Source organism: Rhinoraja longicauda, chromosome 6 (genome assembly GCF_053455715.1).
Source record: "Rhinoraja longicauda isolate Sanriku21f chromosome 6, sRhiLon1.1, whole genome shotgun sequence".
In the NCBI taxonomy this organism is placed as follows: domain Eukaryota; kingdom Metazoa; phylum Chordata; class Chondrichthyes; order Rajiformes; family Arhynchobatidae; genus Rhinoraja; species Rhinoraja longicauda.
The window spans coordinates 80,571,718-80,594,495 of NC_135958.1; the positions used below are offsets into that span (position 1 = coordinate 80,571,718).

At 47.9% G+C, this 22,778-nt stretch overlaps 1 protein-coding gene across 11 annotated transcripts in view; it reads left to right on the forward strand.

The window, feature by feature from the left end:
* The first annotated feature begins 223 nt into the window (after window positions 1-223).
* The window catches only part of exoc7 (exocyst complex component 7), a 35,625-nt gene continuing 13,070 nt past the window's right edge, over window positions 224-22,778 (forward strand). For 2 of the 11 annotated variants that reach the window (XM_078401473.1, XM_078401476.1), the window contains exons 1-13: window positions 224-367; window positions 3,356-3,421; window positions 4,911-5,095; window positions 6,538-6,643; window positions 8,237-8,459; window positions 9,036-9,203; window positions 9,444-9,455; window positions 11,389-11,481; window positions 16,748-16,893; window positions 17,670-17,822; window positions 18,781-18,879; window positions 20,353-20,415; window positions 21,298-21,364. In XM_078401473.1, the coding sequence (XP_078257599.1) occupies window positions 308-367; window positions 3,356-3,421; window positions 4,911-5,095; window positions 6,538-6,643; window positions 8,237-8,459; window positions 9,036-9,203; window positions 9,444-9,455; window positions 11,389-11,481; window positions 16,748-16,893; window positions 17,670-17,822; window positions 18,781-18,879; window positions 20,353-20,415; window positions 21,298-21,364 (1,441 nt within the window). In that variant the 5' untranslated portion in view covers window positions 224-307. Of the gene's footprint in view, window positions 368-3,355; window positions 3,422-4,910; window positions 5,096-6,537; window positions 6,644-8,236; window positions 8,460-9,035; window positions 9,204-9,443; window positions 9,456-11,388; window positions 11,482-13,394; window positions 13,464-16,747; window positions 16,894-17,669; window positions 17,823-18,780; window positions 18,880-20,352; window positions 20,416-21,297; window positions 21,365-22,778 lie in introns of all 11 variants that reach the window. The other 9 variants (XM_078401475.1, XM_078401478.1, XM_078401474.1 and 6 more) reach the window with 6 other exon arrangements.

Below are 22,778 nucleotides of genomic sequence, written 5' to 3' on the forward strand. Positions count from 1 at the left end.
TACAGCAAGGTTTAAAGCTGTTGGGTTGGCAGTTTTATTTGGTCAGACACTTTTCCAGCTGACAGAGAAATCGAGGGAGGGTCCTGGGAACCGTGGGAGGGAGGCCTAAGCCGAGGTGGGTGTGAGGAGGTGAAATAAAGCGTGGGTAGATGCGAAGGCTTGGAGACAATGGCAGCAGAGGAGCAGAGATGAGGAGGATGCGGCGTCGCCATGGAGACGGACCAGGCCGCGACCGGAAGTGCCCGGGCGGGCGGCCGGAAGTGGGCGGCGGCGGCGGCGGCGGCGGCGGGGAAACAGGGCCGGCGCCATGATCCCGAGCGAGGACGCGGCCGCCCGCAAGCGGGACATCGAGGAGAGGCTGCGGCAGGTGCGACGGCTGGCCGGCCGGGCGGGCGGGCGGGCGGGCGGGCGCTGGGGGACCGAGGGAGGGTCCTGGGGGACCGAGGGAGGGTGGGAGGCCGGTAGGGAAGAGTGAGCGAAGCGGGACTGGTGAGGATATGGGGGGGGAGTCAGCAGGGGAGGGGGTGACCAGAGGGAGGGGAGGGGTGACCAGAGGGAGGGGAGGGGTGACCAGAGGGAGGGGGTGACCAGAGGGAGGGGGTGACCAGAGGGAGGGGAAGGGGTGACCAGAGGGAGGGGAGGGGTGACCAGAGGGAGGGGAGGGGTGACCAGAGGGAGGGGAAGGGGTGACCAGAGGGAGGGGGTGACCAGAGGGAGGGGAAGGGGTGACCAGAGGGAGGGGGTGACCAGAGGGAGGGGAAGGGGTGACCAGAGGGAGGGGAGGGGAAGGGGTGACCAGAGGGAGGGGAGGGGAAGGGGTGACCAGAGGGAGGGGGTGACCAGAGGGAGGGGGTGACCAGAGGGAGGGGGTGACCAGAGGGAAGGGAGGGGGTGACCAGAGGGAGGGGAAGGGGTGACCAGAGGGGGTGGAGGGAGGGAGGGGAGGGGTGACCAGAGGGAGGGGAAGGGGTGACCAGAGGGAAGGGAGGGGGTGACCAGAGGGAGGGGAAGGGGTGACCAGAGGGAGGGGAAGGGGTGACCAGAGGGAGGGGAGGGGGTGACCAGAGGGAGGGGAAGGGATGACCAGAGGGAGGGGAAGGGGTGACCAGAGGGAAGGGAGGGGAAGGGGTGACCAGAGGGAGGGGAAGACCAGAGAGGGATGGGGAAGGGTGACCGGAGGGAGGGGGAGGGGTGATCAGAGGGAGGGGATAACTGTTAGGGAGTAGAGGGATGGGGGACTGGTGGGAGGTAGGGAAAGGGATGGGGAGACCCATGGGAGAGGGAGGGAGGTAGATACAAGGGAGAGGAAGACTGGTGGAGGGAGGCGATTCAAGGGAGGGGTGGGGCAGTGAATTGCAGGGGAGGAGGGGCAGGAGGGCAACACTCTTGTTTCACTTCTGCCATGGGGGGGGGGGGGGGGGTTGGGGTTGGCATAGGAGCCTGAATACTTTCACGTTCAGGAACAGCTTCTCCCTACAAACACTACAGCCTCCAAATAAGCTCCAAACTACATAGACCTGGGGCATTGTTTTTGTCTTTGCGCCATTCTCCTGGACCACCTAGACTGAAGCAACAGCCAAGCAAACATGACAATGCCTCTAATTCCTTAAAAGGCTTCTGAAGTTCGGCTTGTCCCCTATAACACACTAACATCTACAGATGCGCCTTAGAATGCTGTTTATCAGGATGCATCGCAGCACGGTTTGGGAACAGCTCCATCCAAGACCGCAATAAATTGTGGACATCATTGGAGACCCTCGGACTATCTTTGATCAGATTATACTGGCTTTATCTTGCACTAAACGTTATTCCCTTGTCACGTATCTGTGCACTGTGAATGGCTTTTCACTCTACCTTGGTACACGTGACAAACTAAACAAAAAAATTATTGTTTGAGATATATTTATATTATAGGTATATAATAACTAGGAGAGGGGAGATAACTAGTAGGGGTGAGGTTTGAGGTTCTGGGACTGGCGTATGGGGGAGCTCTGTGTGACCATATTGGAAAACTAGCTTTTTTGGAAACCTTTCTGTAACCGGGGGATTTTTAAACGGTGCAGGGTAGAATGTGCTTGTGTGTCAATTGACTTTGTCGTCGTGTGCACAAGTATGGTGAGGTGCGGATACAATGAAAATCTTGCTTGCAGCAGCATCATGGACTCAGACACACAATAAAAAATATACGCATAAACCATACATAATTCTGCAAGACAGTAAAAACAAAAGACTGCAAAAAAACAAGACATTAGTGTAATTAGAAAAAACCCGATTTTTTTACCTTTATAATTTGAAATGTCATTTTTGGTTGGCTATAAATCATTGGGTAGTGATGTCCCAAACTTCAAAGACGAATTCCTTAGCTCAGATGCCAGCTGTGTTGGGCTGGTGGACTTCACCAGATGGCTTTGAACAATTGATCCTTTATTTATGTTCTGTTGTTCAATGAGTTTTCTCAAATGCAGATTATCGCTTGGTTCAGACTGTCCACAGAGCAATGTCTGGGGCTATATGGGGTCGGTGCGAGTGGGAAAGGAGAAATGACCACAACAGAACTGGGATAATTAATCAAACAAATATTTGCTTGTTTATCCCAGTTCTCCTCTAGTCTGATTTTTCTCCTTTTGGCCTTAGGCCAGTGATCTCTGTGCCAGAGCTCCCAGAGTTTGGAGATCTCGCAATCATTCGTTGCAGGAGGATTTCAGAAGCTGAGAACGAGAGACTGCTTCTCTCCCTCTTCCCCATCCTTTTTCACTGAGATGGGGTAGGTAGATGGTTGGAAGCTCTTCCCCAAGGTAGGCACATCAAAAATAAAATGGCACAGGTTTAAGGTGGGTAGAAAGAGTCATAAAGGGCATTTAGGGTGACAGTTTTTGTTTAGCGAGAGTTGCTGGTGTCTGGATCTCACTCCGAGGGAGGTGGTGAAACCGATCTAATGACTGTTTGAGACAGGCACTTAAAGAGGCAAAGCATAGAAGGATATAGACCTAAAGTGGGCAAGAAGGTGCATATGGTGGGCTGAAAGGCCTGCCTCTGTGCTGTACCACCCTGACCTTCCTAAACAGAAAGTAGACAATAGACAATAGGTGCAGGAGGAGGCCATTCGGCCCTTCGAGCCAGCACCGCCATTCAATGTGATCATGGCTGATCATTCTCAATCAGTACGCAGTTCCTGCCTTCTCCCCATACCCCCTCACTCCGCGATCCTTAAGAGCTCTATCTAGCTCTCTCTCTTGATTGCAATAGACAGAAAGTAACTGCTCTGTGGCTGCAAACTGGTGGCTTTGTGGCCATTGGATGTAAAATACTCGAGCGTCTTCATCATGAGATTCACACTTCCAATTTTGTTTAACAGGAACAAGAAACTTTGTCATTTATAAAAGAAAGCTTGGAAAAAAGTGACCAACTGACAAAAAACATGGTAAGCATTTCATTTGACTTTGGCTTGCAGTGAATATTTTGACCAGTGCAAATGATTACTCCTTGAGGTTTTGATGGGGGACATGCCAGGAAGAGGAAGGTTGTGAAAGCTGTAGCATGGTTTAGTTTCATTCTGTGTACTCCATAGACGGCTGTGCCATTGCATGGGATGGTGCTGTGTACAAGAGTCGTGGATCTGGATTGAAATGCACAAGAAGCTGGCGGTCTTGACAAGGTGAATGGGGGTGGGTGGGGGTAGATGTCCCACCTGGAAGTGTAGAACGAAGATAGACACAAAATGCTGGAGTAACTCAGCGGGACAGGCAGCATTTCCGGAGAGGAGAGGAATTGGTGACGTTTCGGGTCGAGACCCTTCTTCAGACTGAGAATCAGGGGAGAAGGAGTCTAGAGAGGGAATGATAAGGTGTGAAAACGACAGAGATCAAAGCAGACGATGATAAGGAAATATTCCTATTCATCTGTAGAACTAGGATCACAATTTAAGAATAATAGCTGAATTTTAATGTTTTTATTCCTCTGAGGGTTATGAGTCTTGTAGAGTCAAAGGGCAGAGGAAGCAGGCTTTTTATGTTTTATGGACCAACCTGTTGGATCAAAGGAAGAATGAGCACTTCAGCAAATTGTCACAGAGCTGCTACTGTGTGGTGTCGAGAGTTAAGGGTGTTTATTTGTTATATGCACCGAAACGGAACAGCAAAATTATAAACAAACAAGTCTGAAAATCGTGACCATCATATTCAGGATCTGGTAGACACAAAATGCTGGAGTAATTCAGCTTGTCAGGCAGCATCTCGGGAGAGAAGGAATAGGTGTCGTTTCGGGTCGAGACCCTTCTTCAGACCCGAAACCTCACCCATTCCTTCTCTCCCGAGATGCTGCCTGACCTGCAGAGTTACTCCAGCATTTTGTGTCTCCCTTCGATTTAAACCAGCATCTGCAGTTTTTTTCCTACGTATTCAGGAACAGCTTCTTACCTACGACCATCAGGGTATTAAACGCTATGAACAACAAAATTTCGAACTTTGGTTGCACTAGTTCAATATAGTTCATATAAAGTTCAATAAATAAAAAAACTCAATATAACGTAAATCAAAACAAAGCCCGGAGTCCCCAGTGCGAACAAGACATTCCGATGGTAGGAGTGAAATGATAGCGTGGCCAGGGTGGTGTGGGATTCCTGATAATGCTGGCTGCCTTTGTGAGGCCGCGACTCCTGTAGATCCCTTTGATGGTGGGGAGATCAGTATCCGTGATGGACCGGGCAGTGCTCACCACTCTGTAGATCCCTTCGACGGTGGGGAGGTCAGTATCCGTGAGTGCTCACCACTCTCTGTAATCTCTGTCGTTCCTGGGCATTTGAGTTGTGGAACCAGGCCGCGATGCTACAACGTGTGGGTGTCCTGCAGGGAAGCGGGAGAAACTCTGCATGGCACGGCCTCTGCGTCTGATCGATGCTCCTACTGTCCTAGGTTTCCATCCTTTCCTCGTTCGAAAGCCGGCTGATGCAACTGGAGAATTCCATCATTCCGGTTCACAAGCAGACGGAGAATCTGCAGCGCCTGCAGGATAACGTGGACAAAACGCTGTCCTGCCTGGACCACGTCATCAGCTATTACCATGTAGCCAAGGACACCGAGAAGATCATCAAGGAAGGGTGGGTGAGGCTTGAAGGAATGTCTGTTTTCTGTCGGTTTGTGCAAGCATCTTTTGAGAGCATCTCTATTTTAACAAAATTGCCAAACTACTTCATGTATGTATTTTGTTCTGAACTAGAGGGGGAGCATTAATGCAGGCAATCAAAAGGCTCCTCTCCCGCTTTGACTTTACATTTCCCTTATCTGTCAGCTTTTTGCCTTCTTTTCATCTCTGGTCTTTTGTTCATTCATCTGCCAGTTCTCACTGACCTATTGAGTGTATTGACTTATCACTAGCCAGGCTTTGTCCCATCCCCACCTCTCTTCAGCTTCTCCCCCCCCCCCCCTCCAACTACAATCAGTCTAAAGAAGGGTCTCAACCCGAAACATCACCTACACATGTTCTCCAAAATTGCTACCTGACCCGCTGAGTTACTCCAGCACTTTATTTTAATCAAAATCTCAAATCAGAAGTAAATTTTGAGAAGCATCTTAAAGGAGGAGGGCAAGGAAATTTGGACAAAGAAAATGCAGAGGAGAAGGCTAATACAGCTGAAACACAACCTTGAGTTCCAAAGGGTCTGTTCCTTCTCTGCTTGGCCTTCCTGATGTTGCTTTTACTATTGAACCTCTGCCTCCTTTGCAAAATACCAACAGGAGCACTCCCAGCTCACTTAAGTTAGTCCTTTTTATTTCCTTTTCATCCCCACCCCCCCAATCTATTGAAGTGCAGAACCCATATTTTGCAGGTAGCTGGGACGAGGTTAGGATCTTAGAAATTATTGAAGCACAAGGAACTGCAGATGCTGGGATCTTGAGCAAACACAAAGTGTTTGAGTAACTCAAATGCCACTATCGTATATCTGCCTCCACCACCAACACCGTTAGCATTTTACAGACACCCACCACCCTCTGTGTTTTCTAAGAAAAACTTGCCCCGCACATCTCCTTTAAACTTGCCCCTCTCATCTTAAAGCTGTGCCCTCTAATCATTGACATTTCCAACCTGGGGGGAAAAGGTTTTGACTGTCTACCCCATTTATGCCTGTCATAATTTTAATACACTTCTATCAAGTCTCCCCTCAGCCTCTGGCATTCCAGAGAAAATAATCCAAGTTTGTCCAACCTCTCCTTATAGCTAACACCATCTAATGCAGGCAACATCTGGTTAAAGCTTTTCACTGTACCTCGGTACACATGACAGCAATAGTAAACTAAACTAAAGTGACCTCTTCTACATCCCGTACAAAGCTTCTACGTGCTTCATGTAATGGGGCAACTAGAACTGCAAGCACAGAGGGGGATATACACTGTATAACTTCCTGGGAAGGGCTTTCATTAATAATTTACCTTCACAATGTTGCATTGAGGGGGGGGGTTAGTGTGAACCTTTACTGGAGGGGTGTTGAGCAGTTTTCCAAGGTACTGATTGGTGGTGTTCCTTTTCCCGTTCTCTGCTCAGTCCTGCTGGCAGGCTGGAAGAGTACCTGAACTGCATGGCAAAGATCCAGAAAGCTGTGGATTACTTCCAGGACAACAATCCAGACAGCCCTGAGCTGAACCGGGTGGTAAGTGGAATAAACGATACGATACGATCTAACTTTATTTATCACAATACTAATACAAAAAACTAAAGTCCAGAGTGCAACCAAAGACGTTCATAGTTGGTGAGGATAGTGTAATAGTTAGTGTTCAAGAGCTTGATGCTTGTTGGGAGTTTCTGCTGGAATCTGCTGGTTACAGTTTCCAATTTGAAGCAAATGGGTTTTTTTCCAAGGATGTATATTCCATTCCAAATTTCCTTTCGTTCTTAACCAGAGAATCTCGTTATTGATGATACGATACAATACGATAGAACTTTATTTATCCCAGGAGGGAAATTGATCTGCCAACAGTCATAAAAATACATGAAACATGAAATTAAAGTGACAAGTGGAAAGTATAGGGGACGTGCAACGGTTGGGGGAGGGGGGGGGGGGGGAGAGAGTCGGTCTCAGTCTACCGCACGACAGAAGGGGGAGGAGTTGTACAGTTTGACAGCCAGAGGGAAGAAGGATCTCCTGTGGCGTTCTGTGCAGCATCTTGGTGGAACCAGTCTGTTGCTGAAGGTGCTCCTCAGGTTGACCAGTGTGTCATGGAGGGGGTGAGCTGTATTGCCCAGGATGCTCTGCAGTTTGAGGAGCATCCTCCCCTCCAGGACCACCTCCCATGAATCCAACTCCGTCCCCAGGACAGAGCCAGCCTTCCTGATGAGTTTGTTGATCCTATTTGCGTCTGTGGAAACAACCTGCAGCAGAATGTGGACTCGAGACTATACCTGTTGGAATCTGGAGCGAAAATAAATGGACCACGGGAGGATAGACACAACGCACAGTGCTGGAGTAACTCAGCGGGTCGGGCAGCATTCCTGGAGAACGTGGATAGACGACGTTTTGGGCCGGAACCCTTCTTCAAATTGTGGGAGGAACTTGGGTCGGGCAGCAGCCATGGAGGCAAAGGGATAGTTAACGTTTCGTTTTGGGTCCTTGTATGAATACCAAGTGGCGCAGTGGTAGTGTTTCTGCCTTACAGCACCAGAAACCCAGGTTTGATACTGACTAAGGGTGCTGTCTGCAGGGAGTTTGTACATTCTCCCTGTGGCTGCATGAGTTTTCTCCCACACTCCAAAGACGTGCAGGTTTGCAGTTTAATTGGCTTCTGTAAATTGTCCCTGGTATATGTCGGATAAGTGACAGTGTACAGGATGATCGACGGTCGGTACTGACTGGGTGGGCCGAAGTTCGCGCACTGTATCGCTAAAGTCTAAAGAATGGGCGGTCACGGTGGCGCAGCGGTAGAGTTGTTGCCTTACAGCGAATGCAGTGCCAGAGACCCGGGTTCGATCCCGACTACGGGTGCTGTCTGTACGGAGTTTGCACGTTCTCCCCGTGTCCTGTGTGGGTTTTCTCCGAGATGTTCGGTTTCCTCCAACACTCCAAAGACGTACAGGCTTGTAGGTTAATTGGCTTAGTAAATGTAAAAATTGTCCCTAGTGTGTGTAGGATAGTGTTAATGTGCTGGGATCGCTGGTCGGCGCGGACCCGGTGGGCCGAAGGGCCTGTTTCCGCGCTGTATCTCTAAACAAAACTAAACTAAACTAATGACAATTCTGTGTTTTACAGAAATTTCTCTTTGAAAAAGGCAAGGAGTCGTTAGAGTCTGAGTTCAGGAATCTGCTAACGCGCAACAGTAAACCCGTGCCACCGGTTGTCATCCTGGACCTGATCGCTGGCGACGATGACATTGAAACCACGGATGAGATGACCCTGGAGCATCTTCCTGAGAACATATTGCAGGATCTGATCTGTATATCGGTGTGGCTGGTGGATTATGGCAGGAACCTAGGTACGCCCTGTGGAGCATAATGAGGAGAACATCCATACTCTGTCTACTTCCCTGCTTTGTTTCCTCGACCAACTCACTCGAGGGTTGTTGCTAATCATACAATGGGTGTGAAATTTCACTGATTATACACAGAACAGTACAGCACTGGAGCAGACCCGTCTGTCAAATCTAACTCTTTAAAACATCCAGTGAATTGGCCTCCACTGCCTTCTCCACCGAGAATTCCACAGATTCACAACTGTCGGGGTGAAAAAGTTTTTCCTCATCTCAGTCCTAAATGGCCTAGCCCTTATTCATAAACTATGACCCCTGGTTCTGGACTCCCCCAATATGGGGAACATTTTCCCTGCATCTAGCCTGTCCAATCCCTTAAGAATTTTATATGTTTTTATAAGATCCCCTCTCATCCTTCTAAATTCCAGTGAATACAAGCCCAGTCGACCCATTCTTTCCTCATATGTCAGTCCCGCCATCCCGGGAATTAACCTGGTGAATCAACTGCTGCTGCACTTTCCATTATAAACTCCAAATTTCCATTCACCGGCCTTGACTTGTGCGTTCTTCTTTCCCATGCAGATTTTATGAACGTGTATTACCAGATCCGTTCCAACCAGCTGGATCGCTCCATCAAGGGCCTGAAGGAGCATTTCCGCAAGAACAGCTCGTCCTCTGGCATACTCTACTCGCCCGCCATGCAGAACAAGAGGAAGGACACCCCCAGCAAAAAGGCCATCAAGAGACCAGGTCTGTGTCGTGCTGCCGTTCCAAACATCCCCTCGCCCTCTCTCCGCTGCCTGGCATCTTCCACTGTGGGATGTTAAACAGCTTTTTAAGCAAATCTTTCCCAAGGTCAAAACGTCAATTAATGAAGGTTCTGATCCCCCCCCCCGCATATGACTTATATTTTTGGTGGTTGTTTCTTAAAGCTTTTATTCATCACTAACTTTTTTTTTTCTTAATTTCCTTTATGTTGATGAATTGCAGTCTTCATCCCAGGTAAACCATGCTTATATGTGCCCTTCCAGCCCTGCCAGTCTTCGGTTGCCTGCTTGAGAGATGTGCCCACTGCCTATGGCATGTTCATCTCCACTGCAGGAAGAGAGTGTCCCAGTCTGCAGTTTCTCGTTGAAAAGCTTTTGGCTAATGCAAAATGTTGCCGCATAATCTCTAGTGTTTGTGCTGACTAATCGCGGGTGATTTGGTGCCATTAAAACTCTAAAGATGTCTGCAAACTTTGGAGAAATGTTTAGCGCAGTTTGGGATTTAGTTTTGTTTTTTATCGTCACTGAGGTACAGCGAAAAGTTTTTTTTTGTTGCGTGCTATCCAGTCAGTGAAAAGATTACATGGTTACAATCAAGCCATCCATAGAGTACAGATACAGGATAAAGGGAATAATGTTTAGTGTAAGATAAAGTCCGATTAAAGATAGTCCGAGGGTCTCCAATAAGGTATATGGTAGGTCAGGAGCACTCTGGAGTTGGTGATAGGATGGTTCAGTTGCCTGATAACAGCTGGGAAGAAACTGTCCCTTAATCTAGTAAACTGTAACTAAACTGTAAGTCGTGCTTTTCCATGGATAAGTGGGTTGCAATGGGGAGTTTATGACTTGGATAGGTTGCTTCACAGATGCTAGTCACAGCCGGCTCATAGCGCATATTACATCCTTAGTCCAAGTCAGCGTCGTCAAAGCACACACCAGCAGCCATGTGACGGATTACAGTTCACAATGTTTAATTCACTCAATCATCAATGTACTTGCTACGGGGAATTTCACCTTTTAATGTGGTTTATTGCAACTAGCAAATCGAGTTTAGGAATTCTCTTCCATTTGAAGTTAATGTTTTGAACTTGTTTTTGAAAATTATGACGGCTGGACTTCTAGCAGGAATAAACAGCTAACTCCATCTCTAATTGATAATATGAACAGTTAATGCATTAACAGTGTAGGAAAGAACGGCAGATGCTGGTTTAAATCGAAGGTAGACACAAAATGCTGGAGTAACTCAGCGGGACAGGCAGCATCTCGGGAGAGAAGGAATGGGTGACGTTTCGGGTAACGTGAGTCTGAAGAAGGGACTCGACCCAAAACGTCACCCATTCCTTCTCTCCCGAGATGCTGCCTGGCCCACTGAGTTACTCCAGCATTTTGGGTCTACCTTTAGTGCATTAACTATACAGTTATCTCTTGGCATTGCCTCATAGGTTGGGTGGGAGGATTGCAAGGGTTAATTTTTAACTCCGAGACTGGAAGTTGTGCGGGTGGGGACGTGATCTCCTCCTACTTTATCCAGTGCCATCCAGACAGGTGTTATGTTGCCTGTCCAAACGCAGTCCAGACTTGATCGCTGAATGCTACATCTTCCATCAGCTCTCAGCAATTGCACGAATCATGGTTTCAATTAGTTCTGTATTAAATTTGAGCAAAGAATTCTGTGTGGTTGATTAGAAGAGAACTCCTGGTATAATGTAAATGCAAGTTTGGAACTTGTTTCCCCACACGCAAATGGGCAGTTAGTTGTACGCAAGGTTGCTGACATTTCTCCAAAGTTTTCTTCGCTGCGATTTTACAAAGTTTGGGTTAGGAGAAATTGGAGGGTTCTGAACATGCAGGCAGCAAATAACGGTAAATATTTTTTTAGTTGTAGTCAAAGAATTATGGACTGTAAAAGTGGAAGTGTATTTTGATTTGTAGAATGTAACTTTAGCTAGTTTAAGATTGTTAAGCAATGATCTAATCTTGTATGATTTGCTCTGCCCTAGTTCTTGTGTTGTCCGTTTTAAGTAGCTTTTTGTTTGGCTTTAACCTCCGCCCTGGTGTCAGAGTTTCCTGGCAGATCCTCTGGACGTAGTGTGGTGTTGGTGGCAGGGATCTGGTGTTTTTCACTGATTTGCCGAGGTCTTGTCTTTTCTGCATCACTGTGGTAACAGGCACAATCCGTAAGGCTCAGAATCTTCTGAAACAATATTCTCAGCATGGGCTGGATGGCAAAAAGGGTGTTTCTAATCTTGCTCCCATCGAAGGTAATCATTTCCCTTGACCCTGGATTCACTGCTTCTTGTCTTTACTGCAACGTCTTGCACTTCATTAACAACGTCTAGTGCTTCCTGAAGAATTCTAACTCCTCCACCTTCAGCACCTTGGCTAACCTACACCTCTCAAACTCTAGAAGGGAGTCTGAATCTTGCAACAACCAGCAGAGAATTGCTTCTGCCACTTCCAAGCTTGGTCTAAGTCCAGTGATCACTGATGGGGTAGTACGAGTAGGGAAGATGGGGAGGGGAAGGTATTGAGATAATTAGTCGATGAGCTTGTCCCCTATGAGAATAAAGTATCGTATGAAAAGGGTCTTCATCATACACCGATCAGCCAAAACATTATGACCTGATGAGCTAAAACATTATGCCCACCTGCCTAATATGCTGTTGGTCCTCCGTGTGCAGCCCCATATGCAGCAGGGTGCGATGCACTGTGTATTGTGACACATTCCTCCCATGACCACCATTAAAATTTTCTGTGCCTTGTGCCACAGTCGACCTTCTGTCGGTTTGGACCAGACGGGATAGCCTTCGTTGCCCTCGTGCATCGATGAGCCTTGGGTGCCCAACACCCTGTCGCGGTTTGTGGTTTGTCCCTCCTCGGACCACTGTCGGTAGGTACTCACCACTGCTGACCGGGAGCACCCCACAAGCCTTGCCGTTTCAGTGATGCTCTGATCCAATCGTCTGGCTATAACAATTTGGCCCTTGTCAAAGTCGCTCAGGTCTTTACTCCTGCCCATTTCTCCTGCATCCAACACATCAACTTCAAGAACTGACTGTTCACTTGCTGCCTAATATATCCCACCCCTTGACAGGTGCCATTGTAACAAGATAATCAATGTTATTCACTTCGCCTGTCAGTGGTCGTGATGTTTTGGCTGATCGGTGTATGCTGCAGATGGAATTCTAAGCAAATGGCAAATATATCACAGGAGCGATGGGAGTGATTTCTAGAATGAATTGAGAAGGTTTTTGAGTCAGACTCTATTGTCGGACAGATGATTAGTTTAGAGTTACAGCATGGAAACGACCCATTCAACCCACTGAATCCATGCTGACCATCGATCACACTGATTCCATGTTATCCCACGTTCTCATCCACTCCCTGCACACTAGGGGCAATTTACAGAGTCCAATTAACGTACAAACACTGTTTGCTCCGGGTCCTCTGGTCTCCTCTCGCATTCCAAAGACATGCGGGTTAATTGGCTTCTGTAAATTGCTCCCTAGTGGGTGTAGGAAGTGGGTACGAAACTAGGATAACATAGAACACGGGTGATTGTTGGTCATTGGGGACTCGGTGGGTCGAAAGACCTGTTTCCCTGCTGTATCTCAAAACTAAAATCTAAACATCAGTGGCAGGCGAGTGTATACAGCCACTTTCCAATAATTTATAATGGGAATGTGTTAAAAAGGTGATAATTAGACCGGGCCCAGTAAGCATTCCCCTCTGAAGCACCTCACCTTGGTTGGGAGGCTGTAGTCTTCAGTAGGAAAGGTGGCTGGAAGGGAATTTGAAAACACTTGGACAGCAACATGGGTAGGAAAGATTTAGGGGGATACAGGCCAAATACATGCCAGTTTGACTAGTTTAGATGGGACATCATGGTCAGCATGGACAAGTTGGGCTGAAGGGCCTGTTGCTGTGCTGTACGACTTTGTGACCAAGTCCTGTACAAATTACATTTCGATCGATGTTTTAAAAAAAAAAGCAAAACTCTGCATGAAATTTGCATTAAAAGAGTAGCTTCGTTGCCTTGTCGGATCGCACTCCTTTCTAAAGTCTGCCAGCTGACGGGAGAGGTTTCTCTGAGAGTTTCCATGTGTGGCCATAGTCCGTCCTTTCAGCAGCTGTGATCAGCCCCTTCTGTTTCTGCTAATTAACGTCCGAGCAGGTCATGATCACGAGTTACGAGTTAAACATCTGTCAGAGACGCTGAGTGACAAGCATGGCCCTCCTGCTGGTAAGTTCCACCTCGCGTTAACAAACAAACCAAAGCTCCATCGACTCTTGTTTAACAATGTTTTAATTTTAGCATGGAAATAACAGTTCAACATTTTTAATTGCTGGAATAATTTACCTGGCCTACATTTTCCTTTCATGTCGAGCCTTTGCCCTCTTCATCTCCTTTTCCTTTCCTGGCTGCTCATGGCTATCACTCCTCTTCCCTCTCTTCCAGCCTCAGAGTGGGGGGATTGTAGACTGTGCTGTGGATCATAGAGTAGGGAAGGATGGAAGATAGACACAAAGTGTTGGAGTAACTTGGACGACACATCTGGAGAAAAGGAATAGATAACGTTTCGGGTCGAGACAGCATCCCTGAAGAAGGGTCTCGAGCCAAAACGCCGCCTATTGCTTTTCTCCAGAGATGCTGTCTGACCCGCTGAGTTACTCCAGCTTTTTGTGTCTTTCTTTGGTTTAAACCCACATCTGTAGTTTCTTCCTACACGTAGGGACGGATGGATTAGGTTGGCACTTTATCTTTCCTTTGGCTCTTCATCTCTAAAGTCTTAGTTGTCTTACTCTTACCCGGTAATGTCAGCAGATGTTCCAATGATGTGTGAGTTCCAATGATGTGGGTCCCTGCAATTCTCATATCACAGTTGTCTCTAATTGCGTTATTTTGACGATGATAATATGTGACTCCAATAATGTACACTAGTTTGAAGCTGTAAGCTTGTGTTGAAATTTAAGAGCAAGATCATCAATCACCTTGGATTTAACGACGATCAGTCTCTTTGGTTTAATAAACAATTATTTGGAGTGCAGAAGTCTGTTGGGCACTGACTGGAATAACACATGGAATTAGGCCATTCAGCCTATCGAATCTGCTCTGCCATTCGAACATGGTGATCTAGTTTTCCCTCTCAATCCTCCTCCTCATCTCCTTTCTAAAGGTACATCCTTTTATTCTGAGGCTGTGTCCTCTGGTCCTAGACTCTCCCACTACTGGAAACATCCTCTCCACATCTACTCTAGGCTTTTAAGTTGTACAATGATGACACAAGGAGCTGCCGATGCTGGCATCTTCAGCAAGACACACCCTGCTGCGGGACCTCAGTGGGTCAGGCGGCATCTGTGGAGGGAATGGAAAAGCCGAAAAGGCTTTTCACTGTACCTCAGTACAAGTGATAGTAATGAACTGGACTCTCAACCCAACTGAACTCAACCCAACCCCAGACTGCATCTTCTTCCACGACTGAGGTGTGGAGAAGGTGCAAGTGCTCCATAATCAAGGCTGGAGTTTGAACAGTGATTGGACTGAGATCATCTGCCCCCCCCCCCACACCTCTGACCCCCAGCTGATCTGTGCCACTGCTTCATCCGCTCACACACAAACATACTGACCTCTGGGGGACATTGCAACATGGCCCCAGCCTCTCTTACCTGCCTCAGTATTTTCATTGTCTTAGCAATGAGTGTTTTAACCGAGTCAAAATGGCCAATACATTGCAAATAAAGCCAATAGGGATGCATGGTGGCACAGGAGTAGAGTTGTTGCCTCACAGCGCCAGAGACCCGTGCTCAATCCTGACTACGGCTGCTGTCTGTACGGAGTTTGTACGTTCTCCGCGTGACCACGTGGGTTTTCCCCGGGTGCATCGGTTTCCTCCCACCCTCCAAAGACGTACAGGTTTGTAGGTTAATTGGCTTGGTAAAATTGTACATTGCCCCTAGTGTGTGTGGGATAGTGTTAGTGTGCGGGGATCGCTGATCGGCGTGGACTCGGTGGGTCGTAGGGCCTGTTTCCGCGCTGTATCTCTAAACTAAACTAAAGGTTTAATGTTGTGATTGGCTGCTGGATGCGCAGTGAGAATTCACAATTCACAAATGAATTGTAGTTCATTTCACTACAATTGTGTTTCGTTTAGAAAGCACTTCCTCCCTCGCCTCAGTCTGAAGATGGGGTGCAACCCGAATAGTCACCTGTTCCTTCTCTCTGGAGATGCTGCCTGTCCCTCTGAGTTACTTCAGCATTTTTGTGTCTATCTTTGGTGTAAACCAGCATTGCCAGATCCTTCCTACACATCCTGCCTATCATGGATGTTCTATTTACTTTTTCCATCCACTTCCCCCTCTTCTCACTTTTCTGGCGAAGGGTAACGACCCAAACAGTAGACTCTCAACAGTTGCTGCCTGACCAACTGAGTACTTCCAGCATCTGCTGTTTTTATTTTAGATCTATGTAGCTCTCCAGTGACCCCGGGCTGGGAGTGCACGTGTTGCAAGGTTGAAACTCCAAACCTTAGGCACTGTGGACCCTTTTTGGTTAAATTTAATAGCGAGCATTTTACACTAAAAGTTTTGAAATATTGCAGCGTACTGGTAAATGCGATTTAAGTAATCTAACGTTAATCTGAATGAGACGGCATGGTAGTGCAGTGGGTAGAGCTGCTGCCACTCAGCGCCAGAGACCCGGGGTTGCCCTTGACCTCACCTGGAGTTTGCGTGTTCTCCCTGCGACCGTGTGGCTTTCCTCCGGTGCTCCGGTTTCCTCCCACATCCCAAAGACGAGCGGGTTTGTAGCTTAATTGGGCCCCTGTAAATTACCCCCTAGTATGCAGGGAGCGGATGAGAAAGTGGGATAACTAGGGAGAACGGGTGATGGATGGACTCCGTGGGCCAAAGGGCCTGTTTCCATGTTGTATCTTTGAATCAATCGTCCTGTAGATAATAGAATATCATCTTTCTACACATGAGAAAGTTCACAGCCAATGTCTGTATGAACGCTCTCGATCGGGAAGAGTGGTGAAGCTTTCAAAGGGAGTTCTTCCCTGTAAGTATTCCCTGGCAGTTCTTCCCTGTAAATACTTTGTAAGTATTACTTCTCTCCCCTTCCCCTTGTCTGAGGCCACGATCCGTCCCTTTGATCTGATAAGCCCACCCCCTCCACTTTCCCCATGCCCCTCCCAAGAGTAGTATTAGTTGGTGCTGCTCGCAAGCACGCTGCCTCCAAATCCATGGGAGTAACGTGGTCTAGCTTGGGCACAGTAGACCTTCAGCTTGTGTTGGGCATGTGTCTGCTTTGATTTCCCTGGTTCCTTACATTTTCTCCGATCGACACAAAAAGCTGGAGTAACTCAGCGGGACAGGCAGCATCTCTGGAGAGAAGGAACGGGTGACGTTTCAGGTCGAGACCCTTCTTCAATCTGCCTGTCCCGCTGAGTTACTCCAGCATTTTGTGTCTGTCTTCGATTTAAACCAGCATCAGCAGTGCCTTCCTTACATTTTCTCCTGTCTGCTCAGGGAAGGAGGACATAATGGACAGTGAAATCGACTCTTATATTCACTGTATCAGTGCCTTTGTAAAGCTGGTTCAGAGCGAGTACCAGCTACTCACCGACATCATTCCCGAGCACCACCAGAAGAGAACGTTCGACTCCTTGATACAGGTGAGACTCTCCGCTGTTCATCCAATTCATCCATCAGCTGTTCATTTACCAGTTACATCATTAAAACATACTTGTTTCTCTTTCATAAGTCATAGGAGCAGAATTGTGCCATTCGGCCCATCGAGTCTATTCCGCCACCCGATCATGTCTGATCTACTTTTCCCTCTCAACCCCATTCTCCTGCCTTCTCCCTTGAAACCCTCATTAATCAAGAATCTATCAATCTCCACCTTAAAAATATCCATTGACTAGGCCTCCACAGCCGTCTGTGGCAATGAATTCCACAGATTCTCCACCCTCCAACTAAAGAAATTCCTCCTCGTATAGAAATTTCTCTTTGAAAAAAGGTAAGGAATCTTCAGAATCCGAATTCAGAGTGAAATTGTTCACAGGTAGACACAAAATGCTGGAGTGACTCTGCAGGTCAGGCAGCATCTCGGGAGAGAAGGAATGGGTGACGTTTCGGGTCGAGACCCTTAGGGTTCCTTCTCTCCCGAGATGCTGCCTGACCCGCTGAGTTACTCCAGCATTTTGTGTCTACCTTCGCTTTAAACCTGCATCTGCAGTTCTTTCCTACACAGTGAAATCGTTCAGCCCTTTTCGCCAGTCTGAAGAAGGGTGTCGAGTCGAAACATCGTTGTCTGCCTCGCTGAGCTACTCCACCGCTTTGTGTTGTGGTTAGGATGGATGAATGGCGTTGTGTTTGAAGGGAAGGGTGAATGTGGTCACGCTGGGTGTTGGAGCCTGTGACTGGCTTCTCTTTCCTCCCGCTGCAGGAAGCTCTGGACTCTCTCATGGTAGAAGGGGAGAACATCGTGTCCACTGCCCGCCGAGCGATCATGAGGCACGACTACTCGGCTGTCCTCACCATCTTCCCCATCCTGAAGCACCTCAAACTGATGAAACAGGAATTTGACCAAGTTCTGCAGGTGAGTGAAGTCACAGGTGCAAAGGGACTTGCCACTGGCAGGATTCCCAAAGGGTTAATTTGCAGGTTGAATCGGGAGTAAGGAAGGCAAATGCAATGTTAGCATTTAATTTCAAGAGGACTGGAACATAAAAACAGGGATGCAATGCTGAGATTTGTTAAGGCGCTGGTCAGACCACATTTGGACTACTATCAGCAGTTTTGGGCCTCATCACTGAGGAAGGATGTGCTGGCATCGGCGAGGGTCCTGAGGAGATTTACGAGAATGATCCCTGGGATGATTTGGTTAACATATAATGAGCGTTTGTCAGCACTGGGCCTGTACTCGCTGGAGTTTAGAAGGATGAGGGAGGACCTCATTGAAACTTACAGAATAATGAAAGGCTTGGATAGAGTGGAAAGGATGTTTCCACTAGTGGGAGAGTCTAGGACCAGAGGGCACAGCCTCAGAATCAAAGGATGTACCTGTAGAAAGGAGATGAGGAGGAATTTCTTTACTCAGAGGGTGGTGCATTTGTAGAATTCATTGCCATCCACGACTGTGGGGGCCAGGTGAATGGAATATTAAAATGGAGATTGACAGATTCTTGATTAGTACGGGTATCTGGAGAGCAAGGACAAGTGATGTTTCAGGTCAGGAAGAAGGGTCCCACGTTTCCATGTTCTCCAGAGATGCTGCCTGACCCGCTGAGTTACTCCAGCACTCTGTGAAACATCACCTATCCATGTTCTCCAGAGATGCTGCCTGACCCGCTGAGTTACTCCAGCACTCTGAAACGTCACCTATCCATGTTCTCCAGAGATGCTGCCTGACCCACTGAGTTACTCCAGCACTCTGTGAAATGTCACCTATCCATGTTCTCCAGAGATGCTGCCTGACCCGCTGAGTTACTCCTGCACCGTGTGTCATGTTCTGTTTGTAGTCAGCTAATTGTCTTTGCCTTGCTTGCTTTGTGCAGGGCACAGCTGCCAGCACCAAAAATAAATTGCCAGTGCTTATCACATCCATGGAGACCACAGGAGCTAAAGCTTTGGAAGAGTTTGCAGATAGCATTAAGGTAAATTGTGACAGTAATGTTTCTCTTGGAACTTTTCTCTCTACGTATCAAAGTCTTCTGTCAACCTTAAGCTAAAGATCGTATAATTCTTTATAAAAGACTAAGTTTGAAGAGCTGAGTTTATGAATTGGCCACGTTAGATTATGCCCTGGAGTGGTGATGGGAATGTGGGGAGTATATTGGGATTAGTGTTGGGTTAGGGGTTGGGGTTAAATCAAAGGGGTTAGGGGTAAATCTTGGGGCGATTTTATAGAGGTGTACAAAATCATGAGAGGAATAGATTGGGTAAACGCACAAGAGTCCCTTGCCCAGTGTAGGGGAATCAAGAACCAAGAGAACATAGGTTTATGGTGAGGGGGAAAAGATTTAATAGGAACATGAGGGGTAACGTTTTCACACAGAGGGTGGTGGCTGTATGGGACGAGTTGCCAGAGGAGGTAGTTGAGGCTGGGACTATCCCAACGTTTAAGAAACATTTGGACAAGTACATGGATAGGACGGGTGGAGAGGGGTATGGGCCAAGCGCAGGCAGGTGGGACTGGTGTAGATTCTGTTGTTATCTGGTGTATACAATAACTATTCTCAGTTACTGATGGTGGAAATGTTGGAGGGTTTGGACGAGTGTTGGGCTTGTGTTAGTGAAGTTATCAAGGTCCAAAACCCATGGTCCAGTAAACACCAAGACCATTTATTATTGGAACCTGTGTGTCGGAAAAAACTGCAGATGCTGGTTAAAATCGAAGGTAGACACACAATGCTGGAGTAACTCAGCGGGACAGGCAGCATCTCGGGAGAGAAGGAATGGGTGACGTTTTGGGTCGAGTCCCTTGAGTCTCGACCCGAAACGTCACCCATTCCTTCTCTCTCGAGATGCTGCATGATCTGCCTAGTTACTCCAGCATTGTGTGTCTACCTTCTTATTGGAAGCTATATTGTACAATAGAATGTTTCTCTGTGACACCCTTGTCAACTTGGCATTACCGAGTCCATTTGAGATTGATCATCTTCAAACCTAGTTGGCACGGTGGCGCAGTGGGTAGAGCCGCTTCCTCACAGGCCAGATACCCTGGTTCAAACCCGACCTCGGGTGCTGTCTGTGTGGAGTTTGCACATTCTCCCTGTGACCGGGTGGGTTTCCTCCCACACCCCAAAGATGTTTGAGTTTATAGGTTAATTGGCCCCTAGTGTGTAGGGAGTGGATGAGACAGTGGGATAACATAGAACTAGTGTGAACGGGTGATGGCTGGTCGGCGTGGACTCAATGGGCTGAAGCTTGCTCTATCTTTCCCAGCTCTGGCTCATAGGTTTTCACATATCTTTAACAATTATTTTTCTTTCCCGGTGTTCCTTAGTCTTTCATATTTTATAAAATCAACTTACAATCTTTGTTCTAAGATTGGTTACTAACTTCCACCCCTCGAGCAAACCCTGCACTTGTAACCAAACTTCCATTTTGTATTTTCTCCTCTTTAGAATGACCCTGACAAGGAATACAACATGCCCAAAGATGGAACTGTCCACGAGCTCACCAGTAATGTAGGTTGGCACTGTGCTAACACATTCATTTAGTTCTGTAGCATTTAATATGATTTGTGTTAATCTCCAAAGCACACTTGGCTTTGACCGAGTTGCTATGAATGGTTGTGTAGTGGCCTCTCTTGTCCGACGGAGAAACACATTGTCTAACGGTTTCACAGCCGCCAGCAAATAGAGCTATTGTCTCACCGTGCCAGAGACCCGGGTTCGATTCTGACCTCGGGTGCTGTGTGTGGAGTTTACATGTTCTCCCTGTGGCCGCGTGGGTTTCCTCCGGGTGCTCCGGTTTCCTCCCACATCCCTAATGCGTGTGGGTTTGTGGGTTAATTGTCCCTCTGTAAATTGTCCCCCCCCCCCCCCCATTTGTGTGGGGAGTGGATGAGAAGGTGGGATAATATGGAACTGGTGTGAACGGGCGATCGATGGCCAAGGATGGTGTGGACTGAAGGATTGTTTCCATGCTGTGCCTTTCAATCGATCACTAATGATGGTCCGATGTTTCACTGGGTTGGCTCAAATGTGGGGTGATGGTGGGAACACTGCAGCTGTGCCAGGGGTGGGGAATCTGAGTCCATGTCCAGGGCTCTGGCCAGGGTCCATGGCTTGTTCAGCCTCTGCTCCACGTATGGCAGATGGACAACAAGACCTGTTGAATCCAACATCATCGATGGGGTGGATGGTCATGGCAGCTGGGCGGGGATGAAGAGTGACTAGAACGGATGTCAGGGGAGAAGGCAGGAGAATGGGGTTGAGAGGGAAAGATAGATCAGCCGTGATTGAATGGCGGTGTAGACTTGATGGTCCGAATGGCCTAATTCTGCTCCTATAACTTATATGAGTGTTCGCCAAGAAACGGCCACTGAATTGTCTTTCCATCTTCAGGCCATCTTGTTCCTTCAGCAGCTGCTGGATTTCCAGGAGACTGCCAGTTCAATGTTAGCGTCCCAGGGTGAGTATGCTTGTGCCTGTCCGGGGAAGGGTGTTGGGTGTCAGCTGCCTCACCCTCCTGCCCACATGCGCTCTGGGGGTGACTTTGTTTGGGGGGCATTCTCCATAAACCCTCGAGTTCACGAGGCTCACGATCCGCACTCCTGCCGCAAGGAGGCCGCCTGCATACACCACCTTCCATCCGTCCGATATCTGAACAGTCCTGGACTCGCTGGAGTTTAGAAGAATGAGTGGGGACCTCATTGAAACTTGCCAAATAGTGAAAGGCCTGGATAGAAACAGAAACATAGAAAATAGGTGCAGGAGGAGGCTATTCGGCCCATTCGAGCCAGCACCGCCATTCATTGTGATCATGGCTGATCGTCCACAATCAGTAACCCGTGCCTGCCTTCTCCCCATATCCCTTGGTAGAGTGGATGTGGTGAGGATGTTTCTACCAGAGGGAGAGTCTAGGACCAGAGGACACGGCCTCAGAATAAAAGGACTCACCTTTAGAAAGGAGACGAGGAGGAATTTCTTCAGCCCAGAGGGTGGTGAATTTGCGGAATTATTTACCACAGAAGGCTGTGGAGGCCAAGCGAATGGTTATTTATAAGGAGGAGATAGATTATTGATCAGTACGGTATCAAGGGTTATGGGGAAAAATCAGGAGAATGGGGTTGACGGGGAAAGATTGATCAGCCATGATTGAATGGTCTAGTAGACTTGATGGGCCAAATGGCCTTATTATGTTCCTACAACTAGGAAAAAAACCTTTCTATCAATGGGTTTATGTAAAATCTGCAGTGTGGATTTCTCACCTTTTAGATAAAGGTCATTTGAAAATTCAGGGCTTTCAAAGTACAGGTCCACCACCGACATTGGCGGTGCGGCACCTATTCTAATCTGGACAAAATTACCAGAGAGAGCGCATTTGAAATCTCCCCTGGAAGTCAGTCCCCCCTGAAAATGTGTCCCCTGGGCCGGGAGAGGCGGTTGATCGGCGTGTCAGATTTCCCCCCTGTTGCCAGGGCTCTGGAACTACAGCCCGGCTGTGTCTGGCAGATCCGTTCCCATAGTCCACTTCCAAGGCCAAATCTGCAGGCCGGTATCTCGGCGGCCTGGGCGGAACATTCTGGAGGCCGTGACCTCTGTTGGTCCGGCAACATGGATAATCCAGAAAGGTATGGGGGGAAAAAACTGCAGATGCTGGTTTAAATCGAAGGTAGATACAAGCTGCTGGATAACTCAGCGGGTCAGGCAGCATCTCTGGAGAGAAGGAATGGGTGATGTTTCTTCAGTCTGAAGGGTCACCCGTTCCTTCTCCTCCTCCAAGATGCTGCCTGACCCGCTGAGTTACTCCAGCATTTAGTATCTACCTTTAATCCAGAAAGGCTCTGGTACCAAGGGTGCTGGAAAATGTCTGGTTGACCTGT